Below are 13,168 nucleotides of genomic sequence, written 5' to 3' on the forward strand. Positions count from 1 at the left end.
ATTTATTCACAGAGTCAGAAAGCTGTAACATTTGCACAAGTACGCCAGTGTTTTGACACTATAATCAACTCCAAAATACACATTAATCAGAGAAGAATTACTAACGAACAGTCACGGTTCTATGAAATTCAAGGCATTTTATAGAGATGTATCTCTGACTTTTGCAAATTATTCTGAACCATATTCGACTAAATGGTGTTGCTTTTTGAGCAAGAAAAACATCTGGGAAATTGTAGCCGAAAAGAAAGCCAAACATGCTTTTTCTGCTCAGCCTTAATCTGGAAATAATTTGACATTGGTCCACAGAATAACAATAACATAGACTCACCCAATGGCATATTGAAAACGATTGAATATACATCTGTGAGTATGCATTTGTTTTGAAATGCTGAAAGACCCAAAACATCTATATGATTTTGTCTTTATAGTCTCTCTCACTCCATACAGTTCAGTTACGGCACAAGGTTCTCCATAAACTGCAGGGAATGTAACCCATCTGGGTGCTGAAACATGTGACCGGAGTGTATGGAGTTGATAGATGGCACTACAGTAGCAGGATCCAGATTCGTTTATTTGGACAAATCTTTTCAGGACACATTTGTCTTCTCCTCGCCTTTTGAACACAGCTATTTATTTATTTAAAGATCTGCGAAGGCATGCGCAATCAATCTCAGAGCTTGCAGCAGTGTCACTATTAAAAACAACGCTAATCGGTGGTCTCGATCAAGAGAGAGAGAGAGAGCGCAAGGAGGAATGGACAAACTGCTCGGCAGAGAAAATAAAGGACTGACTCTGCGATGTGTACAATATCTTTAATGAGGAAAAACCCACTGTCCTGCCAAATCACATCAGTTTACCTAAAACGGATACACCTAGCCGCGGCTGAATTAGCACTGCTAATCCCTCTTTATGATCTGTTTATTCGTTCAGACACTAAAGCAACAAGCTAACTGCTGTATCTGCCAGAGAATGCCCCTTAATGGAGTTGAAGGCGCGGGGCTAAGCCGTAGTAATGTTCACCTTCAGCACTCACTAGCGACGAGAAGGGGTCATCCCTATATTCCCCGGGTCCTATGTTCCCCAGTTTTTCCCAAAAGGGTCCTATGTGCCCTGGTTGCAATACATACCAGGGAACATATGACCCTTTTGGGGAAAACCGGGGAACATATGTCATGCAGAGTCCTAAACTAATGTCAGCACAGTCACAACAGCACACTGCAAACAGACAAAAGCTCACAAGTTATCATGATAGATACACACATAGACAAGCACATAACACCACATATGTTACACAAGTAGACGATCACCACGTGTAGCGCTTAAAGGGATAGAAGGCGAGAGAAGTGCTTCACATCTAGCGGCCCTAATTTAAATGCTGGACACAGCAAAGTCAGTCTACTGTATGTACAAAGTTCTTGTGTAACGTCATCATTTGGCTTTTAGCTGACTCACCGATGTTTGTGCTTAGGATCTTTATCATGGTATTAAATTTGCAAATAGATGTGGTGTAGTTATTAAGCAAGCTTTATTTGACTTTAGCCTCTGCACTTTGCCCAGCGTTTTCTTAGGGTTTACTTATGTTACGTGTCTTATGTTACAAAATAGTAGGGGATCTGAACTGCTGATACACTGAAGTAATATCACTCTCTCAAATCGATGTGCTTGTTTGTCTCCCCGTCAAGCTGATATGCAAGCTGCCTTCAGATTATACTGAAATATAACCTATTCTCACCTCATGCCTGACGGTACGGACCCTAGTTTAACGATTTTTGTTCCTATCACCTTTCTGTTTCTTTGTTCTGTTAGCAAAACTGCCAGATGGCTTGGATTGGAATCGACCAGTTGTTTCCAAATCTGCCGCCCAACACCTCAATATGTCATTCAAACTATGTGCATTGCTAAAGTATGACGGAAAAATGTAGATTTCTTTGGTTAATCACTTTGAAGAAACAGTCCGACATGCAGGACCCTCTGTAACCTGTCAGGGTGACTGTGATGGAGTGGTGACATTCACCTTTCCATTTCTCACTCTGGCAGATTGGAACTTAAAATGTTCTGTTTAGTTTGTGTCCAGACAACCAGATGGAAAAAAAAGAATATGAAGTACTGCCTGTTTTCCTGTAACCAAAAAAAGAAAGAAAAAAAAGAAAAAGGAAACTAAAAAAAACCCGTCTGTATTAACATCCAAATATGGAAAACTATAACCTAATCTGAGGGGTGGTCAACTGTGGAATGTCCGCTAGGCACTGAGAGGCAGCAGTAATCTCCGAGGAACATTCGCACAGGTCTTTGGTTGTCTTGTCAAGCTGTGGTCGCTTGAGTGACAGCTGTTTATCTGGACGTTTGACACACACAAGCCCAGTGTGGTATAACCATATGGACGACACACTGTTTTCTCACAGTCCACAATCACAAGAGGCATAGCATAGGGAAGTTCTATCACTAAAACATCACATCACTAAAGCATAGTACATCTTAACTTTGAAATAATAATAACTAATATGTCTGACAGACAATTGCACAATATGGGCTCCAATTTAAATAACAAGTAAAGTGAAAAATCAGGCGATGAGCAAAGTGTCTTGAGCGTAAACTATTATGTGGGATGTGAGAGAATGAAGCTGACCCATTAATATTTGCTCGTAGGATCTTGCTTGATTTTTTTTTTTGTGTGTGTATTTTTTTTTTCATGTCATAAAATTTGCCATTTTTAGAAACAAAATGAGACAGAATAAAACAGCTGTGTTTCATCCAGTTTACCACAGTATCATTTTTCAGGACTAAACTTTCTTTTACAGTGCAGGAGAAGCAAATACAGCCAAGCAACTAGTGGTAAACATACACTTACATAACGTCTTGTTTGTTTGCTTGTTTTCTATCAGTGGACTCACTCTCTTTGAACACAGTTTGAACATAACATTGCCTTTAAATTACTTTGAGCTGTCTCTGTCCATTCACACAAAATGGACTGAAACCATGAAATGCATTCTGATACACACATATTCACTTTTGCCAAGCTTGGTCTGTAAACAGAGCATACACTGTCTGGTATGGTCAACCTGAAGATGAGTAGGTGTTCTTTGGTAGAGCAGCCATAATGTCATTATAATGTCCCTACCAAGGGTTCCATTTGATGATGTAATATACTTGCATGGCTGAGGTCAATGTGAATTCTAGATCCGCCCAGTGGAATTCTAGAATGACGTGCCAAAAAATCCCAAATGGTCCACGTTTGTATTTGGTGTTGAGAGCACCAGACTCTGGATCTGGTGAGTTGGTAGTCTGGGCTAGTCGCCAGGTCAGCAAGTAACTGACAGGTATTGCAGTTTGACCAGCAAAAATAGCACTCAACTTTCTGAACTTCATGCCTCTCTTTCAACCTTCTTCCTGCAATTTCACACGCACGCGCGCCCACACACACACACACACACACACACACACACACACACACGCACTGCGACTGAAAGCTTGTGTGTCAGCCCCAGCCACGTTAGTTCAGTGATGGCTGATACACTCTGGCCAGTCAGACGATGCAGTTTGAAAGCTTTGGACCTTTGGCCCTGGATGTGTCAGAAGACCTCTCTCCGCAGCCCTTTGTGTCCCTGGGAGTTTGGTTTAATTCCTGTGTTTTCCCGAGAAGTAGATCTCTAGTCATTTATGGACCGAGGAATCTCATCAGTGCATTCAGTACAAAGGTTAACAAGCTTGTTCTGCAGCCCCCAAAAACAGTAGTAGTAATATGCAACCGTGCCCTTTGGTCCATGTCGCGGGCCTTCAGTTCACACTATACATTCCCTGTCATGTAGTCCACAATCACAGAATCTGTTTTGTTTTGGAAAGGTCAAGATGCCACAAGTGGCACCAGTACATTCGCTGGTCCTCATCTACGTGCCCCTGGGCCCATTTAGAGGGGATGGTGTTTCTGAAATGGCTGCCAGTAGCATTTTGTACGTGTCACCTGTCCCCTTTGAACCTTGTGCCTTGACCTGGGGGTCCTCTGCCCTCACTGCTGGGGGAGGCTGGCGTAGGCTTTGGCCTGCAGGGCGGCGCCGGTGGGCGCTCTGGCCTCGCTGACCTCCAGTGGCAGCGACAGGGCCGTGTGCGCAGTGGCCTTGACGGCGTTGCCGGGGAAACGGCAGCGCAGCAGCTGCCGCAGGTGGCGGAAGACGGCCTTGCGGAAGAGGATGAAGATCCACGGGTCCACGATGGGGTTGAGCGCCGAGAAGCGGAAGGAGATCAGGTTGAGGTTGTCGTCGCCGGTCGGCGAAATGGCACTGACGTAGCCGCAGATCTGTGAGAAAGGGACACAACAGCACAGAGAGACACAGAGATTGGTTAGGTTCAACAGACTGGTGCACAGAGACACAAGATGAAGGCAGTGTTGCCAGATTGGGCAGGTGCCCACTGCCCGCCCAATTGGGCTTCTTTTGACTTCTTTTGGGGAAACTAAGCCTTAGGCGGGCAGAGTTGAGTTAAATACTTTTGCTATGGCACAATCTTGTTGGACATTTTTGTTTTTGCTGAAGACGGCAGGTTTTCAAACTATATTGATAACTATTGACTCAACACAATCTGGTAACACTGGATGAAGGTTGATGTGAAGAGTGTGAAAAGTGCTACAACAAACGTGGCCAAAGGGACACATCGTGAGGGGAGCCAGCGGAAATGTCACAAAGGGGAACTTGGTTCTAGATTTTAGATTGGTCAACATAATGACAGCATGGTGATTTCATCCCAGGAGGGAGGGAGAACTGCCTTAATATGTTATCATGTTCATGGAATTGCGCTCAAGCGTCCAATAAGGAACATGCACGCCGTTGTCAGTGGGAGAGCTGAAGTGGCTCTGTTCTTGGAGCCTGCAGAGGGTCGATAGAGTGCTGGGGAGGGAGATGAACCGGGACACATGACATGACACGCATGGAGAAAGCTCCTAATGGCCGAATCCTCCAGGGGACATACAGCGAAAGACGGAAACGCCATGCCCACAGACCCATGCTGTTTGGGACGGGGACAACTCTCTAGCGCTGACACAGAGACTACTCCCCACTCTCCCCAACACTGCCAGGGTGTGCCTGGGCCCCTCACATGGCCTTCTATGGCTTTAGAGCTTTCCTCCTCGTCAGGAATCTGCTCTTTATTCGACCATTCATTACCAACAAGGAAAAAGTTCTTTCACCAACTCTGCCCAAGCGCTAACATCTCCGGGTCTGTCATCAGCGGCCACTGGACGGCAACACCAGGCAATTCCCCAGCTCAGGTCAATTTCCTAACAGAGACTTTTTAAACAGCCGCCCTCGCAATTAAGGAAACATACACACACACACACACACACACTTGCCGGGTGTTGTTGAGCGCCCAGCAGATGTTTCTGTTGTTGCTAAGAGACCTGGAGGATGATATATGACAGAAGGCTCGGATGTGACATGCTCACACACACACACACACACACACACACACAGCAGGGCAGGGTAGGGTGAGAGAGGACGAACGCTGGCACATAGAGAGAACATGGCACCTCCGGGGTGTTTTTTCTGACCGAGAGAGAGAGCGACCACGCCATCCATCCCATAGAGACACCTCGCCCAGCCTAACGTCAGCATCTCCGTTCAGTGCGGCTCCACCAACCCAGCAGAGGAGGAAAGGCCGAAACATCAAAGCTGCGGAAGACCTCGCCCTCCCGCCTCATGCAGAATAACTCTGCCGGCCCACCCTGTTCTTATCCTTGTGTCAGTGGTACAGAAAACACTGAACATGTGCTACGCTATTAAATGCCGTTTTCTGGCACTATACATTGTTTTTGGCTGGAGGTTTGTGTCTGGTTTTGGTCTTACACCTACCACGTCATACTGACACTGACATTAGCGGATAATCGGGGGAATTCCCGGTTGACCGGTAATGTTTGTGTTTTGTAATGTAGCAGCATGTTTTTGAGGTTGGACAGATTAACGTGCAAACCTTTTACCACTGATGTAAGCCAATAACCACACATTTGTTATGCGAGTAGTTTACATGACAAGTGTAATTACTGTACGTTTTTACAGGCCATTTCCCATTTGAGCACCCACGCACCAGCTGATTGGTCCAAGCCAAACCTGGAGAACTGAGCACCTCATACACAGCACAAGACAAAGATATTTACAAGATACAGCACAAGACAAAGATATTTACAAGACACAGCACAAGACAAAGATATTTACAAGATACAGCACAAGACAAACATATTTACGATCATGAAAGACCAGAGAGCATGATGGGATATCCCAGAGGAAACGTGGCGTGTCTTAAAGTAAACCCACAGACTAATTCAATAACGTGCTTAATATTATGCAAGATGAGTCATCTTGTCTCCGTGAAAGGAAAGCATTAGGCAAGCTTATTAAACAGTTTGACCCAAATTACTGCTAAATGACTAAACGACCATGTGGCCTGGACATGTGGTGAAAACAAATACTTTAGCATTTACACAACACAAGTTGGCACACTCCAATCCCAAGATGCATAACATAAGGACTCAAGGTCTCTAGCATAGAAGCAGGGGAAGATGTATAATGCATAATATTACACAGGAGTCAGGACACCACACAGCCATCGGATATCAGTGCTATCAAATGTCATTAAACGTGACCATGCCTTCACCGTACTATAGCACGAACAGTTCTTTACATATGCAGTTCTTACATGTACTACGAGCATGTACACCGTACACAACCCAGCATGTGCGCCAGTCACATACCCAGGAGCAGCATGCTAATGAATGTGTATCTATAGTATCTGTGTAAGGTAGTGTGTGTGTGTGTGTGCGTGCCAAGGCTGCTGTATGCCCCAGCATTGACACCCTAATGAGCCTCTGTGTCTGTGTCCGTCTCTGTCGTTTGTCCAGCTGTTTACCTCCACCTGTCAGCAGTGCACTGTGTGTCGCCCCCGCTGGCGTGCCACGTGGCTACCGCGCCACTGTTTGTTTCTCCGCCACCCCGCACTCTGCCAAGAGGGCTCCAGTGCGAGGGGAGGCGCACGCACGACCGCTGGCCAGCTTTAGCGCCGGAGCTGGCACGGACGTGGCATTTGGCACGGGCCGATCGGAGGCAATGATTCTTTCCACAGTTCAGAGCAGTGTTATGCTCGAGGGGAATTTACCGGCACCCTATGCAGTTACCGGTCCGCTGGCAGGCTGGCACTGGTGCCAAACATGACCCTATTTTGCAGAAAGTATGCCACCACAACCACAGAGGGTGGGTGGGTGGTTGGCGGTTGGGAAGGAGGGGATGGAAAGAGAGACAAAAAGGTGGTCGCGCTCATCAAATGACTTCACGAAAGATGGAAACCTGTGAGAAGGATGGAGGCCCAACACTCCGTTCAGTCATGGCCATGACTAAATTAGGAAGTCATGTAGCAGCACCTTCACAAGCTATCTGACAGCTACGCGGTCCTATCTTCTCCGTGGACGGCAAGATAAAAAACAAACGGTGGAAGATAACAGAGAGGATAAAAAGACAAACACAGCCGAGGTTTATTTATGTCCCTGTGATAATTGCCATCGGACTAGAGTCTAGACCTTTGCTATTGAGCCAAATGCCACAGATCATGTGACCTGTGTTTTGGTTGGACTGGAGAGAGCTACCCTAACATTTACATTACACAGAGTTATTTAGCAGATCCGTGCTCATCCACAGCATGGCTGAAGTGTGGAGATACATCACATCAGCAGTGCTCTCAAGGAGCAGCACTTGACCCTCAGAACAATACCAGATTTAGCAGTGCCTCTGCAGAAGCACTATACAAACTGAGGGCAACTGATTGGGCTAGAACTTCTAGAGTCTTCTGCTGGTGTCGTCATAAATCTGAACAATACGGCACAGTGAAACGGTTGTGTGTTGTGGTGCTTTGGGAAACTGCACGGAACTGATTTGTTTTTTTATTTATGAAATCTTCCGTCAGTAGGAAGTTGCATGCAGCAGAATCACGGTGGTTGCCGAGAGCAACAGACACAAACGCGCTCGCACACATACACACACACACACACACACTGTGGATCCGATATTTTAGTCCCAGCTGCTGACGCTAGAGTAATGCTTCACTTTATTTATTGCTTCATCATGCAGGTTGCACGTGCTACAGGTAAAATACTACCAGCACTAACACCTGTAAATCCTACCGACACCGCTGAACAAGCAAGCCCTGTGATATCGGCTGCTGGGGTGTCCAGACATACGGAATAAATAGCTCGTTAGCCAACCAGAAAACGTGTCGTCTGCTCGGGGTCGAATAAAATGAACATGCCTGAGGTAACGTGGCCCTGATGTGACACAGATGAAGAACACGTGTTTCCGAGAGTCCGCTTCTGACTGTTTACGGCGTTCGCAGTGTCCTTTACAACTCTGATAATTCAGTGCAGCCTTTGTCATTATAATGCAGGCAAAACAAACGCATTCAAATGACAGAACTCTGCAGAAGCTGTTATTGTTATTGTTCACAAAGCAACGGCAGCCTAACCGCAGTGTTATCGAGCATGCAGAAATAAGACAGAGACGGACAAACCCCCCTTAGTAGCCCCAAGCGTTTAGAGAGAGAGGGGGAGACGTCTGGCAGGAGTTTAAAGTCAGGCAATTGAGCATGACCGTATCATTCTGATTGGAATTTATTTGACTATCATGGCACGTAGTATGGCATCAGGGGAGTGGATTTGTGTGATAGTTACAGCCGGCGTTTGAACATATTCCCCCCGTAACGTCAACCATCTTGTGAGATGCCTCGCTGTGGTGTGTAGATGCCCTGGCTGTGTGGCTGTGTCCCCTTGCGTTCCCAGACAGAGGACACGTTGCGTGCTTTCCTCTCTGGAACACATCTGGAGGACTTCACCTGCCGTCGTCGTCCTGCCAGTCACGCCATGTGGCCCAAAACAGCCGCCAACGGAGTCATTACCTTCATCACGCACACCTCACACCTCACAGTCCCCCCCTCTCCCTCTGTTCCCCTCGGCTTGTGCTGTATATAATGACTCTTGTTATTTATTATCTATTGCCGTAAGAGCAGCTGAAACCCATCAATAGATGAACCAGCAATCCCTCTCTCTCTCTCTCTTCCTCTCCCCCTCTGTTTCTCTCTTTCTCTCTCTCTCTCTCTCTCTCTATCTCTTTCCCCCTCTCACTCTCTATCTATCTCTCTCTCTCTCTCTCTCTCTCTCTCTCTCTCTCTCTCTCTCTCTCTCTCTCTTCCCTCTCTCTCTATCTCCATTACCACCACCTCATATGGGCCTGGTGTGGTGTTTGCTCCAGACAGCAGGGCACAAATCACTGGTCCAGGGCCCAGGGGAGCAAGCGCCTGTCGGCCTGACGGACAGGTAAACACATTTAACAGCAGCCGCCGCCGCCGCTGGAGTTGTCCACTGTCTATCAGTCTCACCTCGCCATCCAGGGAGGGCAAGCGACACACACTTGCACGCACACAAATACAAAGATACACACCGAGAAGGAAATACACACTTTTTCACTTTATAGACAGACACACACTTTCAAACGTGCAATTTTAGAAATGCACACACTTTTTCTCTGGATCTGAATACATCCTGTATTTGTTAAATGTTCCGCTAAGCGTTTTGTCTTGCCAGTAAGCTCATTAATTTAAAATAGTTCGAGAGCACATAGTTGGTTTCCTGCAGTTGTACTTCTGTGGAAGACTCCTGGCCTGGCTGCTTGGCAAGACGGAGGGATGCTTGGTTCAGTCGGGAAGTGATGGAGCGCGGGGCCGAGTGGCGGCTGATTAGGTGGAAGTGTTTCAGTAAACGGGAGGAACTGGTGGCTGCGGTCACCTGACGAATCAGCTTTGGCTCGGCAGGCTGGAAAAACTGACCACGTGCGTACACTGTGGTGCAGTGGTGCTGGATGAGGAGTTAGAATTGGCGGTAGAGACGGAGCTGGGTGCTCTTAGTTGTCACGCGGAAGGTCCGACAGAAGAAAGGCCACAGGAAAAAGGTGTGTGAAATATCACCCGAGTGTTTGAGGATGTCGCCAAATGGAACCCCAGATAACAGCTGTGTGTGTCTGGAAAGGGTCAAACATACCAGATCCAGCCTGATCCTGGCCCACAGGCTCTTGCTACATCTACTGACGAGGGCTGTCACCAAGAGTCTCTGATTAGTCCCTAGAACATCATCAGGCATTAGTGATGACCACATTGGAATGTATAGATCGATCCTGGATTGATCCCATGAGAGATTAATTTGAAGTCACCGAATCTGGGGTCGTGCCCTTCTGTTCTGTAAGTGGTCCAATATTGTGGCCACCCACGGGCTGGTTATTAGAACTCCAACCCAATGACCCTTACACTGAGCGTGGAACTCCGGGGGAGAGGAATCCCATAGATCTGTACAGCAGTCAATTACTCCCTATTGGCAGATCACTAATGGGTTTGGCTCTCAATAGATTGGCTGGCCAACCTGCACGAACAACAAGAGGAACTGGAAGAATGATGGTGGCTGTGAACCGCACACTAACAATAGGTGATTCTGTGTATAGTATGTGGCATATGTGTGTGTGTGTGTGTGTGTGTGTGTGTGTGTGTGTGTGTGTGTGTGTGTGTCTGTGTGTGTGTGTGTGTGTGTGTCTGTGTGTGTCTGTGTGTCTGTGTGTGTGCATGCGTGCGTGCATGTGTGAGATGGAAAGTCTGTGTGTGTGTGTGAGTTTTAGTTTGTTTATTTGTTTTCATCACAAGACTCACCCTTTTGACATTTATATCATGGGTTAACTTCAGCTTAATAACAAATTTGGAACATGTCACACTCTTCATCAAAGTCTTTTGTTTTGAACATGTGTGGGTTTCATCCCTTTTCACATACCGTAGTCTGTGGTTTCACATCTAATGTTTAGAATACGGTTGCTCCATCACCACATGCTTTCATTGTAGCAACATGTCAGTCAGACCGAATCTACTTGGAAGGTTTTGCGTTGGCGAATTTACCAGAAATTCCTATCAAGTGACGGGACGCGAGGGTTTCGCATTACGGAAAACAATATAATGACTAGGGAACTGTATCAAGGTTTGAATACAGATGAATAATACGCTGATGGTGTTTGTACTTGTTTCTGAGAGATCTCGCTCTCTCTCTCTCTCCCACTCACTGTTTCTCTGTCAGGATCTTGCCCATCGTATGTCATAACTCATATCGCACATCTGACATCAAAAACTCAAAGACTTCTCCCCTTACCACATTTCCTTTTTCCTGTCTATAAGTCACATTACTGTATCTCTCCCTCTCTCTCACATACACACACATTACTCGTTTTAATGAACCGTAATGGATTTTACAGGGCACTGCAGAGGCGTGAATCCTCTGTATCTGTCGTCACGACAGCCTGCAGATATCCCAAGGTCCCTACACTAATAACAAAACAACGATTACTACTGTCCTGAGGCTTGGTCAAGATGATGCTGTTCTTTACTTATTAAAACAGGTCAAAGGCTTTGAGCGTGTGAGTCATTCTGCTAGAGACCATGACTGATTTGAGGATGGAGAAATTGTATTGATTAAATTAATTACTGTCTATACCCTTATTCTCTGTTTAATCATTTCATATGGTATGTTTTGCAGGGAACTAGTGATATATAGATACAATATAAAAATGTACTTTATACACGTTTAGATTATTTATGTATATATATTTGTCTATCACATGAATCTGCTTTTTTTTTACAAACTAAAAACTTGAAATTCATTTATAAGGGAGTTCAGAAAAGATACGCGTGACTATTTCAGGATGATGCTCCTCGATGTCGGGGAGTGTTGTCCCATGGAGCCAGACTGGCGTCTCAAAAGAGTCATGAAAGACTAATCAATAACACTCACTAACACACACACACACACACACACACACAAACACATGCACACACACACACACATGCACACACACACACACTGCAACTCTTCTCCCAAGAACTAAAACATGATCAGGTCTCACTGAGTCTACCACTTAGGCTAGGGTGCTGACACACACACACATTTCTCGGATGTAGATGCATTACCCCATTTGCGGTCTAAAAGGGGCTCGAATTAGACAGGAAGGGTCCTGATTTGCACTCACACAGTAGACTCTAAAAGGGTAGTGTGTGTGTGTGTGTGAGAGAGAGAGAGAGAGAGGGAAATGGGATATAATAAAAGAAAGGAAAACATTGAAACAGGAATTATAAGGTGATTGAGATACATTAAGCACAGGATAAACATTCACACAGACGTTCTGGAAGAAGAGCTTATCTGGGATTACGCTCCTGCTGCTCATATCCTGAAGTCATTCGTTACAAAACCTAAGGGTGAAAACTGATCCCAGCACAGTGGCAATGCATCATGCTGCACACAAACCACAACTCTAAAATAACTCAACATCATTTCAGGAGCACTATATGCGGAGAGCAAAAACACTATTATCGATCATGCTGTCTAAGCCTGATGCTGCATGGCTCCGGCGGTCTGCTTCGGACCGAGACACAAGTCCACGTTTCGCCGACCGCCACCGAAATGTGAGAGTGCCTCGGACTAAGGTCATTTACGGTACGCATCAGCATCTCTCAAGCGGTGACGTCAAACACTGAGAACATGCGAGGCTCATCTATACTGTACAGCTATATACATTATTTATGCATTTAGCTGAGTTTGTCCAAAGCGACTTACAGATGCCAATTGCAGGGGCCCGATACTGGAGGGGACCTGGAGCAACTCAGAATGAAGTTCTTTTGCTCAAAGGCACAACAGTGGCACAGTTGGGAAACAAACCCGCGATTTGTGTGGCTGCTGCTTGCTGGCTAAGCTCCTTAGCCACTACATTAGGGCCTACCACCGCCCTGTTACACTAAAAAAGAACAGAATAGAATATATACTTTTTTGATCCCGTGAGGGGAAATTCAGTTCTCTGCATTTAACCCCATTTAACCGAATTAGTGAACACACAGCACACAGTGAACACAGTGAGCTGCCTGCCCAACCAGCGGCGCTCGGGGAGCAGTGAGGGGTTAGGTGCCTTGCTCAAGGGCACTTCAGCCGTGGTGGACTGGTCGGGGATCGAACCGGCAACCCACCGCGGCTGCCCCACTGAGGCCCCCGCTGGAGTTGAAAGTAAATAAATAGGAGACATCCAATAGGCCTGTGGGAGAAGCAACTGACCAGTGAAGTAGTCCCAGCCCT

At 46.2% G+C, this 13,168-nt stretch overlaps 1 protein-coding gene across 1 annotated transcript in view; it reads right to left on the bottom strand.

Moving 5' to 3' along the window:
* Positions 1-13,168, bottom strand: part of ptgir (prostaglandin I2 receptor) — a 47,279-nt gene continuing 34,111 nt past the window's right edge. Inside the window, exon 2 of the mRNA XM_062553320.1 lies at positions 1-4,291. Coding sequence (XP_062409304.1) covers positions 4,004-4,291 — 288 coding nt within the window. The 3' untranslated portion in view covers positions 1-4,003. The remainder of the gene's footprint in view (positions 4,292-13,168) is intronic.

This window comes from Sardina pilchardus, chromosome 13, assembly GCF_963854185.1.
Source record: "Sardina pilchardus chromosome 13, fSarPil1.1, whole genome shotgun sequence".
NCBI lineage: Eukaryota > Metazoa > Chordata > Actinopteri > Clupeiformes > Clupeidae > Sardina > Sardina pilchardus.